This window comes from Netta rufina (genome assembly GCF_964035555.1).
Source record: "Netta rufina genome assembly, chromosome: 3".
Taxonomy (NCBI): domain Eukaryota; kingdom Metazoa; phylum Chordata; class Aves; order Anseriformes; family Anatidae; genus Netta; species Netta rufina.
In genome coordinates this window covers 33,133,924-33,159,156 of record NC_140125.1, presented here as the reverse complement: position 1 = coordinate 33,159,156, position 25,233 = coordinate 33,133,924, and the positions used below count along the sequence as shown (strand labels likewise).

The window sequence follows — 25,233 nt, the reverse complement described above, 5'->3', positions numbered from 1 at the left end:
TCAGTATGGACTGATGTTCAAAAACCAATTAAAAAAAAACTGATTATCAGTGCTGGAAAGCAGCACTACAATAATCTGGGTGGTCACATCACATTACCTGGACACATGGGACAGCAGCTTCCCTCCACGTTGATGGGTTCAGCACAAGGGAGGGGTGGGCAGCTGACAGTGGAGCAGAGCGTCTGACCCTGCAGGCAGTAGCAGTGTGTGCAGCTGTCAATGTCCCAGCGTTCCTCATCTGCATATGTTTTTCCATTGAAGTGGCAGACCACTTTCTTTGGTACTGTATCTTCTGTTGAAAGAGAAGAGTAGTGTGATGGTGTGGTGATGGCCAATTGCACACAGATCTGATCTTTTCCCCAAATACAAAAGTGAAGCAATAGCTATGAAGAAATCCCAGCTAAAATTAAAAGATGCTCTCCACATTTTTCAACAAAGATTTTTCAGAAGCAGTATAATTTCTGCTTCTTTATGAAGTACTGGAGAACAAGTCCTACGAGGAGCGGCTGAGGGAGCTGGGCTTGTTCAGCCTGGAGAAGAGGAGGCTCAGGGGCGACCTTATCGCTCTCTATAGGTACCTCAAGGGAGGCTGTAGCGACGTGGGGGTTGGTCTGTTCTCCCACGTGCCTGGTGACAGGACGAGGGGGAATGGGCTTAGGTTGAGCCAGGGGACTTTTAGGTTAGATGTTAGGAAGAACTTCTTTACTGAAAGGGTTGTGAGGCATTGGAACACGCTGCCCAGGGAAGTGGTAGAGTCACCATCCCTGGAAGTCTTCAAAAGACGTTTAGATGTAGAGCTTAGGGATATGGTTTAGTGGGGACTGCTAGCGTTAGGTCAGAGGTTGGACTCGATGATCTTGAGGTCTCTTCCAACCTAGAAATTCTGTGATTCTGTGATACTTAATTTGCCCAAGCTGCTGCTTCTCATTTTCCTCATGCAAAAGGCTAGAAGATGGATGACTGGGATATGATGATATCAAAAGCACTGTGAAAATTAAGAGAAACTTTTTTGTTGATGTTGTCTGATTAAGACTCCCAACTCCTACACTTCCTTCTCTTTTCCTAGTAAATCCTATCTAAATAACAACAACCACCAAACAAACAAACCGCTACCTACAGTTCTAATTACCAAGGTTCAAGACAGACAAACTCTGGAATACTTGAAGAAAAGACTTGGCAGGATGCTGAAGAGGTTGAAGCAACTCTCAGGTGACATAACTAGAAGAGCTCAGACTATTTATTATGATAAAACAGTTAACAAGTGTATTTGATTATTCTCTGTAACCACATCAATGGAAACCCCCAAGAAATTACACTCAGTATATTTTCTCATGGTTTGTATTATATAAATTGGAAATTGGTGAGATTTTAATCCTAAAAAGCAAGGTTCCAGGACACCTTCCAATGACTTTTTAGATAGATTTTGACATGTTGTGTAATAGAGACCCAGACATGATGAAGCAAGCAGGTCTTTGAGGTGGTCTCAAAGATGCAAGTCTTTCAGGTGGTCTACAGTGTATCTTCTGTTTCACCGAGAAGACAGTCATGAACTGTGTAGCCTCGGACATTTTTTTTTGCTGCTACAGCATTTTATACATTATCAGAAAACCCCAAAAGACAACAGCAAAGCAAACGAAAAACAAAAGCCTCACAATGCACAGCAGAACCCCCAAAAGACAAACAGCACCTCATTTTCATCCTAGCTTCTGTCTTTTTCTGCCAGATGCAGAAATTATGAAGAAGAGATATGGTGATGATATTGAATTTGCAGATTAAGCAGATGCATGAGATAGCAGAACTAAATCACAAAATAACTTATTAAGCTCTCAGAGAAGTGCTGATATAAGTTTAATGTTCATACAGATTGTCTATATAAATAGGTCAGCCAGAATTACCTCCCAAATATAAATATAAAGCCTTATTAAACATTTTGGCCATCGTTACATATTTTAATTAGTGACAACATAAGACACTGACATCCAGAATAACAAGGTTAGCAGTCAGCAGACCAGTGTCACAGATCGTAACACAGTAAATTCAAATGCAAAAGTAGATCAGTAAGAAGAGTAGTACTGAGAAAATACTAATGAAAGTATCCAAACATCTTAACTGTTCCAGAGGGCCTTGGTACAGGCATCCAGTGGCTTCCATGGGTTTAAGTATGGGTCTCAACCAGTGGAGACCTGTGTAGGTTAGAATGTAGGCTGGGATGAGGGTGAGGAGCACAGCCTGAGCAGTCCTCTACTTCCTACTATGTATGCAGAACTAAAGCTGAGCGTTTCCTGTGTGACTTCTTCAAGTCAGCAGCCTCGATGGCTGGAAAAGTCCTCTGAGTTGGTCAGGTTTTGGTGAGTTTATAAAGAATGCATGACAATTTAATACATACAGTCAGTGCTTTTTTTTTAGAAAAATGAACAAAGATAAACTCAGAGCAACAGTATTGCACCTGTGAACCTTGAAAGGAAAGTCCTTTAATTCCTAAGAAAGCATTATCTTGTGCATCTCTCCTGCTTGGTGTCCACCTCTATGAGGGTTTATCACTACACAGGATTTATCTCTAACACAGGCTAGACCACCAGCAGGTGCTCAAGGACAATGAAAACAAAGGAGAAAAACTGTAAGAAACCCACATACAAAAATGCAGTTCAAAAGACAGCAAAGCTCTACCTGTCTTTTCAAATTTCCTCTAACTTCAGTAGGAAATCAAACACATCTGGTAAGCACACAGTCAGTGCTGTTTTCTGCATAAGACTAATCTTCTCTTTAATCAAATGGATATCCCTTTATCCTTTCTAAAGTAAAAGGTTATCTTTCCAAATTAATCTTCCTTTGCACAAGAAAGAAGAATGTTGAACATACAGGAGGAATTTGAGGATTCAGAAAAGCAACAAAGCATCCAAGGCCTGCATGATTTTGAATTTAAATCTATACTAACTAGTTTGACATAAACAAGATCTGGACCCCAAAAGAAGAAAAACAAAACACAGTGCTAAAGCCAACATCAATCTGAAATTCCAAAAAATGAAGGCCTGTTACTATAGTTTGCCTACTTAATACTTGATCAGCTACTAATGAAAAGAGAAAGGAAGAATATCTACCAAGAAGTGCTTCAAGAAATGATGAGCAGAACAGTGAGAAACAGTACTAAGGCTCACGTTCTGACTACTGGTTTCATTGCCACACACTTGTATACACTCTATACCTTTCTATATTAAAACATATTCTGGATTAAAATGAGCATTATGGTTGCAAAGTCTATATCTGGAAGGAAAGCCTGCAGAGAGTCAGTTGTCAAAGGAATTTTAAATCCTCCCACTTTTGTATGCAAGCCATAATGAAAAGAGTAGTTATAGGGTAAAATAATGCTTTCTCCTCAAAATGCCTTCATCAGGAATCCAAGCAGGGTTGCATGGGCAACTGAAATGTTGATACTTCCCATCTTTTCCAAGCATTTCTCTGATGGAAGTCCTTACATATGCTATAGAATTGCATTACCTATTGTTAAAGATATATATATATATTTAAAAAAAAAAATAAATAAATATATATATATATATATATTTTGCTGCAGCAAATTAAAGATTTTGAGAGCTGTATCAATGGTACATATCTGAAAGAACTTCACCACCTTTCTGACACCTTTCTAATGAAGAATTGTATTGTTAATAGATGGCCAAGTTGGGTCACATGTTCCATTAACAAAACTCACAGCCCATTAATTTTAAGATATACTTCTTTACTGAATTATTATCCGCTTTTCCACCCCCATTACTATTGGAAATGTAGGCTATGGTAAATTCTGAATGCTTTCCAGCAACGCTACAGAAATTTAATTTCAGAAAGTTCATTATAGAATTCTTCTCTATTGGCACCTTTCATCCTTCCATTCTACAGCCACTGTACTTACTGCAATAACACTTAAAAGTCATCTGTAAATAAATACTCTTATTCAAAATACAACGAAAAAGTAATCAGTAATTTCAAACTATGCTAGCTTAAAAAATGCCTGGCTATTTTCACCATCTACAGCATCTACCATTTACTTCAACTTCTAATTCAAAACCAGTGTGTGGCCCCTATATTTTTTTACACATTTTTAGTATTTCAAAATCTTATTTCCCTTATTTTTTCTTAAATATTTGTTTTTGCCTCTTATATAACTCTCTTTAATAAGATAGAGAAAAAAACAAGACATTCAATTTCAATGCCTTAACACTTCTGCATTCTGTGACATTTCATAATGCTTCAGCTTATCATTTTATGCAGTTATAATTAATCTTTTAATAATGGTATTGAATATCTTGTATAATATATATGTTATCTGGTAGATATTCCTTTAAATTAAATACTTTTTGTGTAATGTTGTCATGCAGTAAGATAAAATTACCAACTAATTTTTCATGAGGATTTTCTCTCATTTGTATGTGAATTATGTTTTTATCTTCCTGCATGTGCACCTCAAAACTGCAAGTAATGATCCTCAAAGCTCCCTATGTAGATTTTATACTTTTCAGTTCAAAAGAAGGCACAAACTGCCAAAATAGGTGGAATTTCAATTCAGAAATAAATCTTCTTTCTTATTCCCAAGAAGGGTATAGCAAGTGATCAACTATTTTTATTTGCTCACCAATACAGTAAGGACAACACTGTCCCTTTCTCAAAACAGGTCTCTCACAGGATACTGGTGGGCAAGACTCAGAGTAGCATCTAATCACACCATCCATGCAAATGCAGCTAGTGCAGACGTTGGGCTTCCAGGACTCAGCTGTCAAAAAGATATCTCCTTCATCATTTTTGCAGTAACTGGGCATGCTCTCATTGCTTGATGAAGAGGGTTGAAGAGGCTCATCTGTAAATATAAACAGATTAAGTTATTTAACTTGCAGTAACTAACTTCTCTGATATTTCTTCTACATAGGGTTCAATCTTCACATGCATGCCTATTCATTCTCTGCACTTCTCATGCTAAGGTCTAGAATAAAGTTGATGTAGACCTTTATTGAGTTTACTAAAAAAAAAAGGGGGGGGAGGGCAAAGTTATCATCATATCGGGAGCAACCTCTCAGAAAGGGACTTTAAATGTTCTAAACTGAATGGCATACAGGAATTCACCCTTAAATTAGAGAGTAATTTAAAATTACTTAATTGTAATTTAAAATTACATTTCAAATCTAAAACTTGAATCACAGATGTGCCATGTCAGTTCAAGGCCTTGAATGATGCAAAGTCAAAAGCTGTTATGCTGATGTCATCTTCAGCAGACATATAGGAGCTGATTATAAGCTGTGGAGAAACAGATGGAGCTTGACCAGGCTTCATCTTAATGCCAATGGGTGTGCTTTAATTCTCATGCACTCAGATGGGGGGCTATTTCTCCAATTAATCTGTATTTTAACAGACATTATAAATCAAGAAATATGACTGTAGGTGCAGAGAACATGCAAGAAAGAAGAAAAAAAGATTCATAAGGGTTCTCAATCTAACTATGCAAGATAGGAGACTAAGCTTCTCATGTAGCCAGCGAAGAAAGATCTACTTCTCCAAACTGTATTTTGAAGGTAAGCAAAATGAATGTTCACCATTAATAATAAGAAAACAATAGAAGTCACGAGAACTTTTTCACTGAAAACACATAACCAGGAAAAGATTATCTCCCAAACTAACCAAAACCCCGAGGAAGAAGTAGCAAAACCTAACTTTTTAATTTAAAATTAGATGCTTAGATTTGTTTTATATAAAGACAAATATTTTCTGAGCAAGTTCACATACAGATCCTGGGTTTGCACTGCATTTCCACTGCAATAAACTCCCTCATTTGCTATGTAAAATAGGAATTCACATTTACTTATAATTGTATCTCTTTCCTCAGGGAAAAGCAAATCCTGTTACCTTCTAGACACTATGAGGCAGTCTACTGCTGGGCTGGAATGCTTTGATGTTAGTCAGTTGCCTTCAAGTCACTCTCAAATCACATCAGGTTAAGATAAAAGCAAACACAAGTACTTTTGTATCCAAATCCCACATGTCTAACCCTTAAATTATTGGATTGTGCCCTCAGAGATGATGTCCAAACTTCAGGAACATGAATAAAATATTAGGTAACTCTTGCATATAGTCAAATTTTGCAGCTGAAATGGTGACTGCGGACTTGCACTCCAAAATTCTAAAGACATGACAACACAACTGCGTACAACAACCATGTATGCACTGATACATTTAATATTTGTATCATAAATTCTAAGATCAAGAAATGACTCTGATGAAAGCTGGTTGGTAATACATACCCGGACACTGAGGACAGCAGGAGTCCTGTGTGCGGGTGGGGTTTTGACACAGAAGAGGAGGACAGACTTCAGTCTCACACAGGACTCGTCCACTGTGGCATGTACATTGTGTGCAAGAATCAATATTCCACGTCTCTCCTTCTACAAAGTATTCCCCACCAGGAGCATGACAGATTGAAGGACTGGTGAGCTCTGGCTTCTGCACAATTATTTCATCTGGAAAAAACAGAATTGGAAGATAAGCAAAAACAATCAAGACTCAAATGATTAAAAAATATAACCAACCTTTATTTGATTCTGTTATTATTGAAAATATTAGGATTAACAAAACTGGCTATTAATACATTCTTAATGAAGCTCTTTTGACTTTGTGTTACTTACCTGTGTCTTACAGAAAATGTAAAAAAAGAACAAGAAACAATTTGGGAATCAATCTGAATAAATGCAAGTTAATATAAATCAGAGATAAGCAAGTATTCTTGACATTTCAGAAATAAATCAAACTAATCTGTAACATAGGAATGCCAAGAAACAATTGTCATTTTCTGAAAATGTATACCAACTGGACAATTTCTAAACTGCTATATATTGCATAACTGCAATCCCTGAAAGGATGGATAAGTATGCAATCAGTCTGGGATCTGGGAAGATTCAACTGTGTGCCTTAAAAATCCTAATTGATTTGTGTCTGTAACATTTGGTGCCAGATTAAAAGCAAGAATAAAGAAATCCTGGCCCTTAAAAACTTAAAAGCACTTAACACTGGTAGAAATACATCATGAAAGAGGATTGTTCCATAAAAACAAACAAACAAACCAAAACAATGACAAAAAAAAAAAGTCTGCAGTGATAACTTCATAAAAATTGAGCCCAAGGTGAGCGAAGTGTATAGACTTTTATTTTCAGTGACTATGTCACCAAATTAATCTTAATTCCTTTCCACACAATTAATTACATTAAGTCTACAACCCTAGCTAAAGACTCATCCAGCATCTAATGTAGGCAGTTAGAGGCCATAAATTTTGGCCATGGACAACATCTGCACAGCCTGATTAAGAAGTTTCTCTTCCACATAAGGTATGAGCTTCAAAACAACAACGCAACTTTGCAATCTACTTTTTTAATAAAAGAGTCCCATATCCTTTTGAGGACTATGCTCTTACCACAGGGTGAAAATTGGATTAGAGATTGACATTTGTTGATGCAATCTAAGAACATACATCATCTTACAGCCTAAGGAGGATATACTCTTGTGTCATATTCAGAAAGAGTATTTGGGTACTTATTTTGTCTCAAGGATTTCCTGTTCTTTCCAAAAAAATTAAAACTGTTCATAATTGCTTGAATCCCGATAGTGCTTTTTTACTATTGTTCATATCAGCATCACAAGCCTCGCTGGTCCTACCTGTAACATGACTTCCAATGAAGCCAGAGACAATATCATTATATTACAAACAAATCTATTCAGCACATAAAATATTGTAGGAATCAATCTGAAGTCAGGCGATATTACTCTTTTACTCTTTCCACACTGTAATAAAGGAAAGTTCTTTCATAGATGTATTCCATATTATCACTTCGTATTACAATTATACTGGAATGCAACATTTATTGTACTTGGCTGTCCCACCTAAAGAATAAAAATAATTTCCTCCTGCTGGTGGCATAGGAACATTCCCTCAGAACACACAATCATGATATTTAAGTGCTTAAGACGTCTCTTTAAATGTATACTTCATTTATACTTAAACTGAATGAATTTTAATGTATCATAAAACACCACACACACATGAAATGAAGCCCAATTACAAAGAATACAGAAGAGGTCACATTACCTGGACATGATGGGCAACACTGCCCTGGATGTATGGTGGGGTTGCCACAATTAGGAACAGGGCAGGTGATCAAGGCACACATTTCCCTTCCGTTGTGACAGTAACATTCCCTGCAGCCATCATGCCAGCTCTCCTCATTTTCATGTCGGCGCCCATCCATTGACAGGCAAGAGCCTGTTTTAACTGGAGGCATAAGAGAAGCGGTTGCCTCTGCAGGACAAAAGGAAAATGTTATTTCCTAAAAAGCTTAGAAAAACATATACTGTATACCTGGTTTGCATTTATTTTTAAAGCACATATAAGATCAAGTGATTAATAATTCCATCATTTACACTTAGAAATAAAGTAAACTTTAGACAATGCAAAGGTATACTGAAGGGGATGGTAAGCCATAGTAGAACTTATTTCCTTGAAAAATTTGGTACTGGCTAAATAATGTAAGGGGAAAAAATGAAAGGTAGCAGAAGGAAATGGTTGAAAGCACAGTGCATATTTAAAATGAAACAGAATATTTTTGTACCTTACAGTGTATTATATTATCTATAATGTGAATACCTGATAGGTGGTAGAATATGGAAGTATTTAGAAGAGCTAAGAATGGTCCCATACATACATACATAGTGAATGTAAAAAGAAAATTACAATCAGGTTCTAATGGGATCAAGCCAAATACTAGAAATATTTCATAAAACACTACCCGCAAGAAATTATGTGTTTTAGTTACTTATAAGTGATGTTTGGAAGATGACTGCTCTGACAATTTTATCCCTCATTCCTGGGTTTTACTGCAATGAGAATGCAGCAGTTGGAATGCTGTGGTACTTGCACGCAGCAAGAACAGACAAGCTTTCGGTCTAGGGAGGATAAAGTCTCATTTGTATCCTAAGGGGGTATTTAAGTGCTGAAAGACTCAGCCTCAGTATATTCTTTGTTAATCAGCAGAGTGAATTTAGAGCCTAATAATCCCTCACCCACATCATTATTATGATGAAGGATTTTGGATCACTTTGTCAGTGAGCTCTTTTTCAGTGGTACATCAACACTTATATATGTAAGGTTATTTGTAATAAAGATGCTTGTGCATCTTTCTGTTTAAAAAAATGATGCAATATGAAAAGTAGTAGTGTTAAAGTGCATTTTTTATTAGTTTTCTTTTCTCTCTTTTTATTTATTAACATATAGGTGAGCACTTTATCTGTGATGGATCTATCAATGGTGGCGTAAGAACAACAAGCAGATGTTATGAAATGGTTTGATACACATTATCAGAATAAAAACCCGATAAACAGAAATTACATCAATACACTATTTTGTGAATTAAAAAACAAAAACAAAAACAAAAACCAAACAAAAAAAAAACAGAAAAAAATTAAAAAATCAAAATGGTATTGAGTAAAATACTTCTAAAAACAATTTTAATCTTATTTAGTGAACAGAAACACTATGAAAAAGTTACATATAGTTACTACACATTTATACGGTATAATACTGAATTGTATCACTGGAATACTGTCTTACATTAAAATCATTATTGATACATGTAGATCATGGATGAGAATACTCTTCCTTAATAAATATTTTAAATTTTCTGATGAACCCATCTCTTGGTTTTAATATATTCTTATGTATACTCCTAAATTTGGAAAAGCAAACCATGCATATAGGCAGATACTCAAGATTAACTCAATAAATTGAGATTTACTTAAAAATTGAAAAGTTAAAACAAAGTTGCACAAAGGAACACTTAAAGTGGAAACCAGATGTCCAAATACAGAATAGGAATAACTGCGTGGTGAGCTATGGCTGAAAATAATCTTGGAATTGTAGTAGTTTACAATTAAAATTCAGGTCACGAATGTGACACTACTGAAAGAAAGGGAAGTTCAGCTTTAGATATCATACAGGGGTGTCATACATTTAAATGTAGCACTACTATCTCTACTATTTGGGAGGTTATGCTGATGCGAAAGTGAAATATCTAGCTCTAGAACTGCAATGAAAGATCACAAGAACTGGACTTATTTAACTGAAAATAATATATTTAGGAGGCTCTAATTGCAAAAGCATTAAGTAATTAAGTATTGCAAAAATTCTAAAGGGAATGGTGATAATCCCTGAATCTGCTGATTTTAGCACAAGAAGTAACCAGTTTAATTCTTTAAAAGGGAGACAGAAATATTTTAAAAAATCATTTAAAAATGCCACATATTTGTAGCCACTGAAAAGCACAATTTAGAGTTTGATGTAGATTTTTTTTTTTCTTTTGAGATTGGAAGTTCTTAAGATATGAAACTTTAGATAAACATCTGTCAAGGATTATCCAGATGCACTTGACATTATGCAAGGGCAGAGAAATGGACTCTTGGTTTTCCAGGAGACTATCTCAGCACTGTGTTTATATGCTTCTACTTTTTTTTAACCCTAGCATAAGTTATTTCCAGGAGCAATTACCTAAAAAGTGAAGCTATTTCACAGGCAGATAATTTACCAATCTGTACCTCCATTCAGCAGTTATCCTTTCTTACTTTTTTTTTTTTAATTTCCAATTAAAAATTAATAATTTTTAATTTCCAATTAAAAATTAATAATTGGAAATTAAAAAAGAAGTCATATTTCAGCTTATAACAGTGAAATCTCTGCTCTGCATTGATGCAAGGCATACTTCATTTTTTTTCATTATTTATTTGTTGATGGAGGTCCTAAGATATACCTTCTTAAAAAGTTAAGAATGGAGTCATTACACAAAGCAGTAGGAGGATATTCAAACTTACTTGTCTATAGCCAGAAATCAAAACACACAAGCAAGAATCAAAGAAAGCAAGCATGAAAGAGCAGTTAGGATGAGAAAGAGCCTGAGTACAAACAAGAAGTTATTAAATGCGACACATGGAGCTGAGTAATGAAGGAAGTCTAAAACTAACACAAATCAAGTCAAAAATGATTGAATGTTAGATCACTGAAATGAAAAAGACATAAAACAAAAAAGAGTAGTTGTTACTTTAATAGCTAGCAATGGCAAATATTTCACAGAAAAATTAATTGATTTGTTGCATGAAAAACAAAATGTTCCTATGGCTATTTGAGACAAAGGGGAAAAACAGATGCTTTCTTCTACTTATAAAAAGAACATTAAACAGAAGTTGCTATTACTTTGATTACAAGCTATTTAATAATAGCAACTTTAAAAAAAATGATCTCCATTATATTTAAAATCAACCACATAGATTTTTAATGGCAACTATTTTGATTTATGCATGTAGAATTCCTCTAGTAAAAAATTAAAACAAATAATAATGCTTTATGACAGCTATCATGACACTTTTTTTTGCTAGTATGAAATCAAGGAAAATATGAGAGCAACACAGATAAACTTTATGTGCAAAAGACACATAAAGAGACACATAAGAGACACTAATTTGAGTTTTAGGATACTGAGTACATAAGCTAGAAGAATTGCTACCTCATACCTTAGTCTACCTCATTTGAGTCCTCTGTAATTTGATACAGAGCAGGTAGGAACCTTAATAATCAATGAAATATAAAATCTATTAGGATTTAAAAATGAAAATATTTTAGGACATACTGTTTTGCAGTACTTTATCCTTCTAAAAGATTCAATGCTGTAAGATGATACACACAAAATACAGCATTTGCTGCCTGTAATGAACTATTTTGCCATTACATATGAGTAAGTTAAAAAAGAATATTAATAACTTCACTAAAAATGGCTTGAGACAGTAAAAGATGTATTGACTACATCGATATTGGTGCCTGCTTCACTGCTTATACAGAGGTGGAAAGGGCTAATGGCCATGGCAAAAAACAAGAAAAGCTAATCTGCTCACTTTTATGACTTCACCATTAACAAAAAAAAAAACAACTTGAAGATAAGTTAAAATATCCAAATTTCATTAAAAAAAACATATCAGTGTATATATAGTGTATTTCCATATATTATATATTAATATATTACTATTTATATATATATATAATGTACCTTTATACAGAGCTTATATGTTCTTTAAGTAGTCAAACCACTCACAATTAATGACAGAAGCATTCTGAGACACCTTCCCAGCAGTAAAGTACTCTGGGGTGATCCAGAAGATAACTCCTTTAAAGCTCAGGGGTCAAAACAGTTTCAGAGAACATCTGTGTAAACTGATGATTCTGATGCCCCTCATAATCTAGGTGAATCTATATTGATATCCTTCCAGCCTGGCCACTGCAGACACCTGACTCTCTGTTTTACAGAGGGTAAAGAAGAAATCACACATAATCTGAAAAATATCTCCAACTTGTTGGTCTTACAGTAGAATGGACCTATCTCTGTGACTGGAATATGCAACAGTGTATTTTGTGCAGACAAACACAAACTATTTCACTGGTAAACTTCTCCCAGTAGCTGTTCAAACCACTTTTGGCACTGCATTTCACAGAGAATGTGTTACTGAACTGCTTTGCTTTATGCTATAGACCCTGGAGTTCCCCCTAGCACACTTTCTATTATTTTTATAGTAAACCTATTAGATCTATTTTATTGTTAAGAGAACAAGGCATGCATACATTTTTGTTTTTACACATAAACAGAATACCTCCTAGGGACACCATGATTATTATTTTTTTTAAACAAAGGAGCAGCACATACAATTATCTCCACTAAAGACAGAAACTGCAAGAACAGAAACCAGATGAAAAGCACTTTTGGGAAAATTTCAGAAATTTCAGAAGTTCTTAAATTAGACTGTTAGAATTTTACATGGATTTATGGTACATATCTTTTATTAGGATAACCTCCCAGACAACGAGCAAAGCAACTTTCAGACTTGCTTATCCTTGAGCAGACTGACCAACACATACTACTTTGAGCAGTGGCTCCTTTGAAGAAAGTTGAATAATCTCCTCCACCAGTTACCATATTTCAATTCTTACAAATTCTGTGGAGTATTCCTTTTCTTTTGCTCTGGCTTCCAACAGCTTTGAAAACAAGTTGTAATTATAGATGGCAATGCATTCACACCTACCTCTGCACTTGCAGATAACACACCCATGGTTGTTCTGCTGGAAGCCCATTGGGCAGATTTTACCACAAGGCATTTCTGGGCATTTCTTACACCGACAGATTTCACAGCCATGCTTGTTCTTCCTAGACGGTGGAATTAATTTGTAAAAGGTCAGCAGGACATTTTACATGTCTAAATGTCATGATTAAAATAAAAGCAAACTCTAAAGAATTGTCTGAACAAGAAAAGAAAATTGTCTTTAACATTCACATTTATGTTCAGTGAGGTATGCAGGTCTCCATTCCCTGCATGTTCCCCATTCCCCATGCAGCTGGCAAAAGATCTGCATTTTGTATTTTCAAGCCATGGCAGATAATGAAGATGTATGTGCTTATGACTGCTACTGATGATCTTTTTTTTTTTTTTTTCTTCCCCATGGGAAAAGTAGAAATAATTTCTAAAAATGTGAAGAAGTTGGAGAGGCAAGTGGGATTATGTTAAATCACTATGTTTTTATAAAACAAATTATTGGTAACTTTTTCTCCATCAGTAGGTAACATATAGTAGATTTCCACTCCTGCATCTTAAAACTGAAGATATTTCTGAAAAGGTTAACATTTAATGCTAGAAAAATAAACATGACTACTTCTGATTTTCCACCCCCAGTACAGTTTAAAAAAGAAAAAAAAATCAACACACTTTTTTCTTTAGTCTTGAATTAGAGACCAAAGATTTAAATTCAATTAGAGACTTGTCTTCTATTAAGACCCATGCTTTCGATGGTTAGAACAAGCCTGGAAGTTAAATAAGGCTTGCTATTTTAGAAAATAAATTGGCATGGTAGCAATAAAGAACAGAATGAATGTATTATATAACTGCAAGTCTAAATCATTTTAGCACTGAAGTGAGATTTGAAGTGAAATGATCTTAAAATACAATTTTTACACAATTTTAGCTCTTTATGCTACAAAATATTACATACATGGTTTTCTTTAAATATTACTCATTTCATTAACATCAGTGCCATTATTCATATATTTTGTAGACAATGACAAGTTTAGGGTGGCCGTATCCTTTCTTTTTTTTTTCCTTTTCTTTTTAATAAAAAAGTACAATAGTATTACTAAAAACTTAACGTTTAAACATAGCAACCAAGCATTGTGTATAATTAAATTGCATTTTCTATCTAAAACCAGAATTTCAATTGAAGAGGATTTTCAAATTAACTTCAGAAAACTTTGAGTTCAGTTTCTTTTATGCATACAAAAATGCAGGTGAAAAACCATCCTCAAAACAGGATTTCGAAATCACTAGCATCAGCTTGAAAACAGTTTACTTTTAAGGCCTCTTTGTCTTACTCCTAGCTTCCATTCTGTGCCTATTAATATTTGCAGTGCCTTCTAAAATTATTTTGCCAGATAGTTCAGAGAGATTTACTAATATAACCATTTTATGTATATTTTAGTTAAAAAAAGAGGAAAGAAGTATGCATTTCAGATTACTGAAGTACAGAAAGCACACAGAAATTTTCCTCTGCAGGTCAATATATTAAGTCAGTAATAAAAACACAGTAAAAATTACTGCTCTTTATTGCAAGCAGCATAATTCTGTGAGACACATAACATTATTTTTATGATGCCTTTTATTTGAAGCTGAACCATGTAGTGCCAGTCCATGGAGCAGTCATGAAGGGCATGACATTTGTTTCTGATCTCAAACAAAGCTTGCAGTTGCAGACACCTTCTCAAACCAGCCAAATAATATCATGTATAGCACAGTATCAATATCTTAAAATTGAGGGCCTTGTGCAGTATCAGGATCATATATCATTCTCTGCTTGCTAGTATAGATCACAGTTCAACACAGATCATTAAGGTTTCCAGTATGTTCCATTTAAAGTTATAAAAATACTGTCCAGTTTGCTTTAAACAAAAAATACAGTTTATGTAATGAAACCAGACAAACTTACTCAGTATGTAAAAGTATTTCTTCTCAAATTAATTTTACTGGGAAAAGTATTCTACAATAAAATTGAAGAATACAACAGTAAACTTAATACCTTCACGTAAACACAATACATTAATCGTAAATGACTCTGATAAGTATAGTTCAGAACAATACTTATCAGCAGTAGAAAATCATTTTTAACACTTCAATGTGACTTCTGGGTTGAGGCTTCCAGTGAGGAACATAGTTGGAATGAAAGAACATTTAGACCTTGGTTCATGAATATATTCAAACTGTTTGTGTATGAGCCTAAAAAGCAAATGGCAATAGACACTAAAGAGACCTTATCTAATGGTTGTCTCATATTATATTTTTTGAATAGACTAAAGTAAATGGCCTTGAAAATAATAATTTATTCATACACTTGCACTACTAAAATTAAAAAAAAAGCTTTTCCTGTTCCAAGCTGAATGTTATTCAATTGCAGTGAGTAAAAAGTTTTAAAATACAAATATAAAAGAGAAATAAATGTTAAGATATCCATTCTTTTCAAAATAAAGGCATTATCAAATCAATCAGACTATCAATATTAGCCTCATCACTCTTAAGACGGTTTGCAAAAAAAAAAAGTTCTATTACTGAAGCAGGAGCAAGCCTGATTCTGTATCTCAGGTAACAGATATAGGATTCTGCTAAATGGTATTTATTTTCTTTGTTTTACTACACTGCTATTCTGAAGATATTTTCAAATTATGCTAGGGATGCCTCAAGGATACATTTGAGCATCCTTTCTAATGTAGTTTCCTCTGAACTTCATTAAAGCTGTGTACTAAGAGGAGGACACAGCACATTATAGATTACCATTACAAATAAAAAATCTATAGCTTTTATGAATGAATGACAAACATAACTCTGAAGTGAATCATAAATTCATAAAAATGCATAAATTCACACAGTAGTATGTGAATAACACTTTGAGTTACTATGTTAGGAAACTTCAATACAAAGCTTAAGACAACAAATTATATATGAATATACTTTGAAGCTCAGCTATTATGAGTTAGAAATTAAACTTATGAAAAAGCATGCAGTAACATGGAACTGATCCGTCAAAAATAACGTATTTTGGTAAAATATATATAGAAGCCACCAAGCTGATTTCAAATATATTTCTGTGACAAAAAATTTGCCCCGTTTTTGTCACCTGTTCCAGAAGTAAAGAAATACAGGAAACACTCCCTTTTCTGGATAAAGAACTCTAGCAGCCATATGGGTTTTGAGTTCATTTACAAAAACTTAGATAAGAGAGACACTACTGTTCTTCACAAATCCTGTGAAGTAACTATCAGAAAAGAAACAACAATAAAACTAGTCCACCGTTATGTTAACATTAAAAAAACACCTTGAAACATTGTAAAATCAAGTGAAGAAAATCAATGGGATATAAAATGAAAGGCTGTCACAACAAAACATACCAACAGAATTTCAAAAAGCTGCATGCAGGAGACATCTCTTTTAAGTAGCTTTTTCATCTTGTTCAACAAACATTCTTCAAACAAATTTAAGCACTGTTTTGCTTCCATAATCTGATCCTGTTTGTAATCTAGTTGCTATTAATTTGTTGATCAAAATCTATTTCCATAAATTCAGTGCTAACATTTCACATCAAGTACTGACATTTCTACTTTCACACATTTTCCTCAATTTTGGATGAAGTAAACACAACTCCATATTCCTAGATTTTGCATACTTTCAATATGCATGGAGATTATTAAATATGCATTCAAAATAAGAATACGTACAAGTATCCAAAGGGACAGTACTTGTCACATACAATGGGTTTGCATTTCTTAGGCCGTGGGCGGCACTGACAGATTTCACAGTTGTGGGCGTCAGTCTGGAACCCAAAGGAACAGTCCAGGGAGCAGCCTGATATGAGGCCGGTACACAGCTCCTCTCCTGTGGAGAACACAGAGATGATCACAAAATGAATACCGTTTATACCAGACAAATGCATCTTTGGCAGGCTAAACCTTCTGTTCGTCTTTTCTCACAACTTTTTATTACTGCTAATCATTACCTTCTGACTGACCTAAAATATTCGACTGAGTTCTACAGTATCAACCCAAACCATGTGAGCAGATACATTGAGATGTCTTCAGTCCCAGTCAAGAACTTGGAAAGTATAATCTGATGCCTTATTCTAACTTGATTTTGTGAATTTATGCACATCCAACCAATACCTGTGACTATAAGCTTTTAATAAAGCATTTAAAATAACATATACTTTTGACACGTTATATGAATTTAATAGGTTTCTTTTCAATATAGAACATCTTTTATTTCTACTCTCCTTATTTTAACTAGAATTGAAAGCCTGGAATATCTTAACCATTATTCCGTACTTAGAATGTTTGCTGTCACCTGTTTTGTGACTAATACTTTTTTTTTTTTTTTTTTTTGAAAATATAACTTCAATACCAGTTATAAAAGAGGTGATCTAAGCTTAGAGATGTTAGTCTGAAAGACCTGCTTCCTGAAATCCACCACCATGTTTTGTTAGCTTGTATGGCAGGGAGGGAGATGCTGGATTTTCATTTTATCCATTACAGAGATACATAATGGTCATTATGTTCACTTTCACTGGTGTTTAGTTTAGTCTTACTGAGAATTGTTAGTTTCTTTTTGTTCTTTGTGAAAGAAAAAGTTCTGGAAAAATCACTCAACACACTTAGTTGTCAGACTTAACCAAATGTAGCCAAGTGTTTCATAATTTGTTCTACCAGGTTAATGTTCATTTGGTAAAGAAGGCATGGAATATATCAAAAAATAAAAAAATAAACTCGGTTATAACAACTGATCTGGTATAAATTATCACATCATCTACTAATGCTCAGAACTGACTGGTGAATAATTCTGGAACTGCACAGGTTGCATTGATTCATTTTCTTAAGTGTACTTTGCCACAGATGAAGTGTTCAGGTGGCTGTGTATATCATCAGGCTCATGGAATATAGGTCAAGGAACAATAAGGTACAAATGCAAGGGGATTGGAGAAATGGGTAGGCTTCTCAAAAAGAAAAAAAAAAAAGGAAGAGCTAGAAATAGAAAAATAAATTCAAAGAAGTAGAAACAACAAGAACATTTTTTTTTTTTTTTAATATTCCTTTATTTTGTGTCCAGATTTGTGTTAAGTGTGGTTCACTGTCAAAGTGTGGTTCCCAGGTTTGAGTATGAAGTAAAGATAGCAAAATTATGAATGTTGTGAAAATCATAAATGTTGTGAAAATCATAAAGTAGATTCTGGTCTGCTTTCTGACTTCACATCTAACCATTTACATTTCTTTTACTGACACATTTTTAAAAACATGAAAATTACATGCAGTCTCAAACTGAAGTACCATCTGGTACACATACACACTATGTCTGATGCATAGGTCTCCTGAAAACCCTAGTCCACAGCTTTAAACATGTTATTTTTCCAGAAAACAGAGCAAACCTGTCAATTTTACAGAAGTAAAGTTTAGCTGTAAAGGAAAGAAAGAAAAAAAAAAAAAAAGAGGAAAAAAAGATGCCAGGCATAAAAATTCAAATGTAAATAAAATTCAGTGCATGTAACTGTCACCCTGACAATATCTCTATAGCCTTAGCTATATATTTAAATTCATTGTTAATAAAATAATCACAAGTTCATTAAGAAGACAAGTAAAAACAGATTTCCTACCAAGATTTTGCATTTCAAACAAGAAATACTAAAGAATAAAAAGAACTGTTTCATGAATGTCAATTGCAATCATCTAAGGACACTTATTATTGAAATATATTAGGAGGTTATTTGTTAGGGAAGCTTTTTCCAACTTTGCTTAAATAAATTTCATCTGGAAACTGAATCCCAAATTATGGAACATATTTGCAGAAAAAAGATCTAGCCCTAAATGGGCTAATAACTGCTTCAAGAGCATATCCGAAGCAAGCAGTCTGAAGGAGAGGAAACACTTCAAAGAAGCTAATGCAGAAGGAAGACTGCCTTGCAGAGTTCCGGAAAGCTGCATTATGTGCTTACATGTTACTGTAACTCCAACAGCATAGACAAGCTTCTTGATTACAGAATAAGCCATCCTTCTTTCTCTGAATGATTAGTTATGAAAACATCACCTAGGAAACTAAACTAATGGTTAGACTGGGGGTGGAAGACTAGAACAGAAATGAAATGATGAGTAGGAAACTGATTAAAGAGAAGGCACCTCTCATTATGCTGCTTAGAGAAATATGTGACTGCAGAGTAGAGCTCTGCTTGAGAAGTAGAAACACAGTCATTGATTTTTCTTAGGAAATGTGAAATGCCAGTGGGGTAATATCTCTACAGAAAACAATCCTACACAACGCAATAGGGGGGCTAAGGGTGATAAAATAATAATAGCAGGATGAAAGGTAATACTGAAAACGTATACAGTTACTCTCCCCACTGAACAAGAACTAAAGCACTAAACAAGAATTTGTGCTGTAAGCTGAGAGTTCAGACACTGGAGATTGGTTGATCTCAGAAGGATGCTGACATGATGTGACCTTAGAGAGAGATGAATGTATTCCTGAACATCTCAGACTAAATATGACTGTAATATAACTAATATATAACTATATATAACTATAACATAATGGTACTTTTAACATAAATATACACACACACATATAATGTGAGGACTGGCTTTAGCTGAAATATAAAAAAAAAATATGAAAAAAAAATTCAAAAATTCTGAGAAAATGTCAACTGAATCACTTACAGCAAAGGCTAGCACAATAGAAAAGGTATCCTCATCAAACAATATCAAAATAACCTGCTGCTAGGAATGAACATGCACTTGAGGACACACATGCACTGAATGCTTATAGTAGTGAATCCAGCCAATAAAACTCCATGCAATGATTGCAAAAACAGCAGCAAAGTCAATTGCCTATGTTCTATGTTTCTAGTCAGTTTTTACTAGACCTCACAGTATATTGTCAAAAGGTATTGCTTATAGACTTTGACCCTTTCAAACACTGCAATTCTAACAAAAACTCTCATTTGTAAATAATGTAATATTTGTAGATAGTTAAATGTATTATATGCTGACATGGATATGGGAATTTCAAATTACTAGATTCATTTGGATCAATTTAAGATGCTGCTAGAAAAAAATAGGAAGGGAAAGAATAGCTGAAGATGAACCAATCTTCCAGAAAGATCTGAGGATTATTAATGAAGAAACAGAAATACTAGCACCAGTTTCTAGGTCCAGTCACTACTGCCAATAAACTCCTTTTAATGTATTAGTTTCTTCCCCTTTTCTTCACCCACTACCAAACATGGTTTCACACACACAGACAGTAATAAAACAAATATTAGAGTTTCAGAAGAGCATGATGCTGTTTAAGGAGAATCTGATTGGGATCTGTGGGATGGGACAAGACTGTCAGAAGAAGAAAATCTTGTCTTAGAAACAGGTGATGAGACTCTTCACAGTGTACTGCATGCAAAAGAAATGGTCTTTTCTTCTAAGTATCTTATTCTCAATACTAAAAACAACTCGTCTAAAATGTTTGTCCAACACTGTAAGACCTAGTCACATGCTGCCAAAGGAAAGACAGGTAGGTATGAAAATCAAAGCGTAAGAGAGGTTGATATACTGTTGTCACATACAGCTAACACTCTGCAAACAAGATAACAAAAATTCTGTACCAGGATATGTAATGCTATCAATCTTTGTATTTGTGAAGATTCACTCAGAACCCAGATATTTCAGATACACCGCAATCTCTCCTTCTCGGATATGAGACCTCAGAAGCAGCATATCTCAAAATGAATCACAATTCTTTGGCCTAATTTCAAACCATCTGATGCATGATGTATTCCTGAGTTCATAGTACTCACATCCCCACTTTGCATGAGCCTAAGAATATTTGGAATATTATAAAAAACTTCTCAAAAATCAAACTGTTATGTAGACCAAATTTAATTTCATGAATTACATGTTTGGGTCTAAAAATGGTCTTTCATTTGAACGTCTAACAGCTTGACTGTAATTCCAGCTAATTCTTATTTCAAAACAGACTTCTCAGTTTCTTTCTTCTAACATATAAGTGGCACATAAAAAAATCTAAGCTCTAAAACTAAGATATTAATTTTTCTCCAATTTATTATTTCACATATGGACACTGAAAATCTTACTCTGAAGACTGAAAGTCACCTTAGTCTAAAACTTTTGAAAATGCATTCCAGAGATGCATAGCCTTTTGAAATACTTTTAGTTCTTAACCCCCTAGTTCACAGAGAAGAGAAAATAACTGCTGGGAAATATTAATAGATATTTGACAGAAATTATGTCAGTATTTCAACTTGCCTTAGGTCAGTGTCCTTTTTTTTTTTTTTTTTTTTTTTGTAGCATGGCTACAGAAAGCTATCTACATACCTTTACCATCATTATTTTCTTGACGCTGAGGCTAGATCATACCAGGAGAACTGTTTCACAGTACCTTTATAATTAAGCACTCCTCAGCCGTCCTCTCGGTGTGGATTGCTACTGCTGGTTAATCTTCAGGGGTGGGGATCTGGGGAGGCAAATTTATGAAGGAGAAAACTAGGTTACTTATCAGTAACTGGAATTCTCTGAATATATTGCCTCCACAGATCCACACTAACCCTCCCTCCTTTCTTTAGAATTAAATCATGATTCACAATAGCTGGATAAAAATGAAGGGACTGGGCACTGTGATGCTAGAAAAAAAATACCTCATGAGTCCACTGAGGCAAATTACCCACTTGGATACCTACTCTAAACAAGTCTAGGATTCACACACAACACATGAATTCATGAAAATGGATTTGTAGCAGTGACATCTCAAAGGTGGAATTACTGGAAAATGATTAAGCTTCCACAACCCTTTGAGCAGCATGTTTTTTTTCCTTCCACAAGTCAAGAGAATTTCTTATCTGCTTTTATTAAATATATTGTACGCATTACTAAAACCAATACATTGTTGTAATCTCTAGAGATCCCCAGCAAAGTCTTTTATACTAGCGAGAAGACAGTAATATTTATTTGGCATAAGCTGTTCATCATAATTGCATCTTCTTCAGGGAGTACTTCCACTATCTTTCACATGTGCACTCACAGTTAGGATTTCAATACTAACTATTTCAATACTAACTAAAGGACTATGTGCCTTTTTTCTGATTTAAGTGGTAATTATTATTATTATTTTTTTTTTAAGAAACATGCTCTGTCCCTGATTTTCTTTGGCTGTATTTCACTAACTGATGTCTAATAGATATTCGTTTTCATGTCATTACAGGAGGGTAATCGAACAACCTTTTTCTGCCAGGTCAACTCTATTATTCAAAAATCCAACATACTCTCTCCTTGCACTAAGGAAGTCTAATGGACTTTCCCCCCCCCCCCCCAGAATTTGTTGTTAAATGTGACAATGGGAGAACATTCTTACTAAAATAGAAGAATGTTACTTCATTCATATTTTACTTTTCTATTTTCAAGAACTTTACATTGTCTGAAGCTTTCATTTGTGTGACTGATGTGTGACTACTTGTCTCACCTTATGTCAATATCCAAATAAATATAAATTATATATCCATTATTTAAATGGACAAAATTAACACTGAGAGAGCTTCAAAGTGCTCAGAATGCGTCTCTGAATAAGGTGAATAAGGTGTTTTGTTGTTGTTTTTATTTTTATTTTTATTTTTTTACATAAACAGATTAAAGGAAGCAAATATTCAAATTTTGGCTAGGAAGAGTGGGTTAAGAAAAATTATCCAAAATTCTGTAACTACTGAATGATGAACACAGAAGAGACAAATTGAGATATATTCTCCCATTGTAGCCCCTGCAAAAATTTCCTAATTTTTTCCCTCATCAGCACACCATACATTTTTTAAAAGCTTTAACACTGCTGTTTAGAGACAGGTAGATGCACCCACCTAACTTTTCTCAAACCTTCTAATTGTGTGCTCCAGTTTTCCACAATTTCTTCTAAAGGTCTCACACCAATTCCCAATTCACTGTTAAACCCAAATTCTGCACTAAAATTCCACTCCTCTCCATCAGCTATGAAAGGAAATGTTATGACCCAACAAAATACTGATGTTCATGCTGCAGATGCCTGCTAGTAACAACTTTTTCACTCCATGATAGGATATGTTCTACACATTTAAGGTATCAGAAATTCTTCAAAGATATTTCTGTATTTATACGGAATGTATTTGGATGGGATGGCTTGTTTTATGTCTATAGAACTGTGCAACCATATAACTTAAAAAGAATTCTAATTTTTGAATACTGATTTCACCGATTGTGTTGACAGACAAAACAGACCACAACACAATGTGGATGATGATGATACACTATAATGTGCATGGAAAACAACTTATCTCTACAGCCTTCTAATTGCATTTGTCCAAAAGCAATTTGCAATTAATGAAATTACATGACTACTGCATCCTGTAACTGCAAAGGTAAGCCCTTCTGTATGAAGCCAACTAATTTTAAAATTTACAAAAATACTCTAATTTTAGTAAGACCTGAAGGGTTTAAACATACTAAAGCCAAGCATGTTTTCATTTATACCCTGAATAGTACTTCACATTTGACTCATTTGGGGGTAAAAGATTGTAGTCTATCACAGAAATCACAGGAAAGACTTTAGAGGGCTTTTTTACTTTCCATGAATACATTATAGGGAATAGACAAGAGAAGATAAACTACCAGCCCTCACTGCAGGCTCTCAGTGACAAATGATATACTGCTCAACAACAACTTACAGGTTTTAAATCTTAAATTACTACAATTAGCACATATTATTCAATGTGCTGGTTAGTACTCTTTGGAGCAACAGGAGTCATGCCTTGAAAACATCTGATTACTGGCTTTGTTTTATTCTCCTAAATTATTCTCCTAGCCTCCTTCCAAAGACATTGCAATCCACTCCAGTCCTCTCTATGAAAGCACAGGCCTAGACACTCCAAACACAATGGCAACTGCTGCACCTATGATGCACAATGATTATTTTTTCTTGCTTACTTACTTTTTTTCTACTTAATTCTTATTCTCATATCTTTTTCCCTAATGCTGGAATACTCTTTTGGTTTCAGTGATGGTGTTCTGCAGCAGTGTCTCCTATTAACAGGATTATTTTTTTCCCCTTTTATATCATGTAGTGCTTCTGTACATTCCCACTTAGTGTTATCATTCCTTTTCCTCAATCATTTTTGGTTTCATCTCTACTCACTACAAGTTTTTTTTTCCTTATTAATCTGTGCTCACTCTTGGCTCAGTGGTCGTTTTTGTTCCCCCTCCCTTCTCTAACAACCGTGGTCTGCCTCTGCTTTTTGTATTTTACCTTGAATGTTTTCATTGCATGCTTTCACAGCATGTTTTTGCATTCACTGCAAAAACAAGAAAGAAGGGTAAATTACAAAGTAAACTTGTATTAAAATCATTGTGTTCTAGAAACGTTACCATTTTCTTCTTTCTTCCTTCTCTCATTCTATAATTACGGTATGAGAGAAGGAAGAAAGAAGAAAATGGTAACGTTTCTAGTTCACTTGAGTCAAGCTAGATAAACTTGAATCTAAATTGCAATAAAGCACCAAAAAAGTTTTGTGATATCATACTTACATAATTATTTCAAATAAATCTGCTGTACTGATTTCTGGCTCTAGGAACATAAATGAAGGTAACAGTGAGGAACAATTTATAGATTTGCTGCATGTTCTTCCTTTTTTCTTTGTCATTTTGGTTTTATTTTGACTGAAATAGCTTGAAGCATGTATATTGCAGAGGAAATAACTAAAGAGAAATTGGCAAGAACAGAAACTTAATTGGAAGGAGATTAGTGGAACTAGGAGAAGGTGACTTCAAACGGTAATGAGAGGTACCTTCTTTACTCAGACACTTTAAATCTGACTCATTTGAACAGCTCAGACCAGCAAGGAAGATGTGGGTGCAGTGTTAAGATACTGATGTTCCCAATTTAAACGTAAGTCCACATGCATCTACATGAACTTCCACATAATTCTTACATTTTTAGAGAGCCAAGATGCAACTAAACTAGTTTGGGCTTGAAAGTACAGAGAACTACCACAGTACGTTTTCAGCATATTTGACCTAA

General features: G+C 34.4%; 1 protein-coding gene across 1 annotated transcript in view; it reads right to left on the bottom strand.

Moving 5' to 3' along the window:
• Positions 1-25,233, bottom strand: part of CRIM1 (cysteine rich transmembrane BMP regulator 1) — a 182,115-nt gene that overhangs the window by 7,969 nt on the left and 148,913 nt on the right. Inside the window, exons 9-14 of the mRNA XM_084285163.1 lie at positions 16,872-17,028; positions 13,144-13,265; positions 8,120-8,329; positions 6,285-6,500; positions 4,628-4,849; positions 98-292 (exon numbers count right to left, since the gene is read on the bottom strand). Coding sequence (XP_084141289.1) covers positions 98-292; positions 4,628-4,849; positions 6,285-6,500; positions 8,120-8,329; positions 13,144-13,265; positions 16,872-17,028 — 1,122 coding nt within the window. The remainder of the gene's footprint in view (positions 1-97; positions 293-4,627; positions 4,850-6,284; positions 6,501-8,119; positions 8,330-13,143; positions 13,266-16,871; positions 17,029-25,233) is intronic.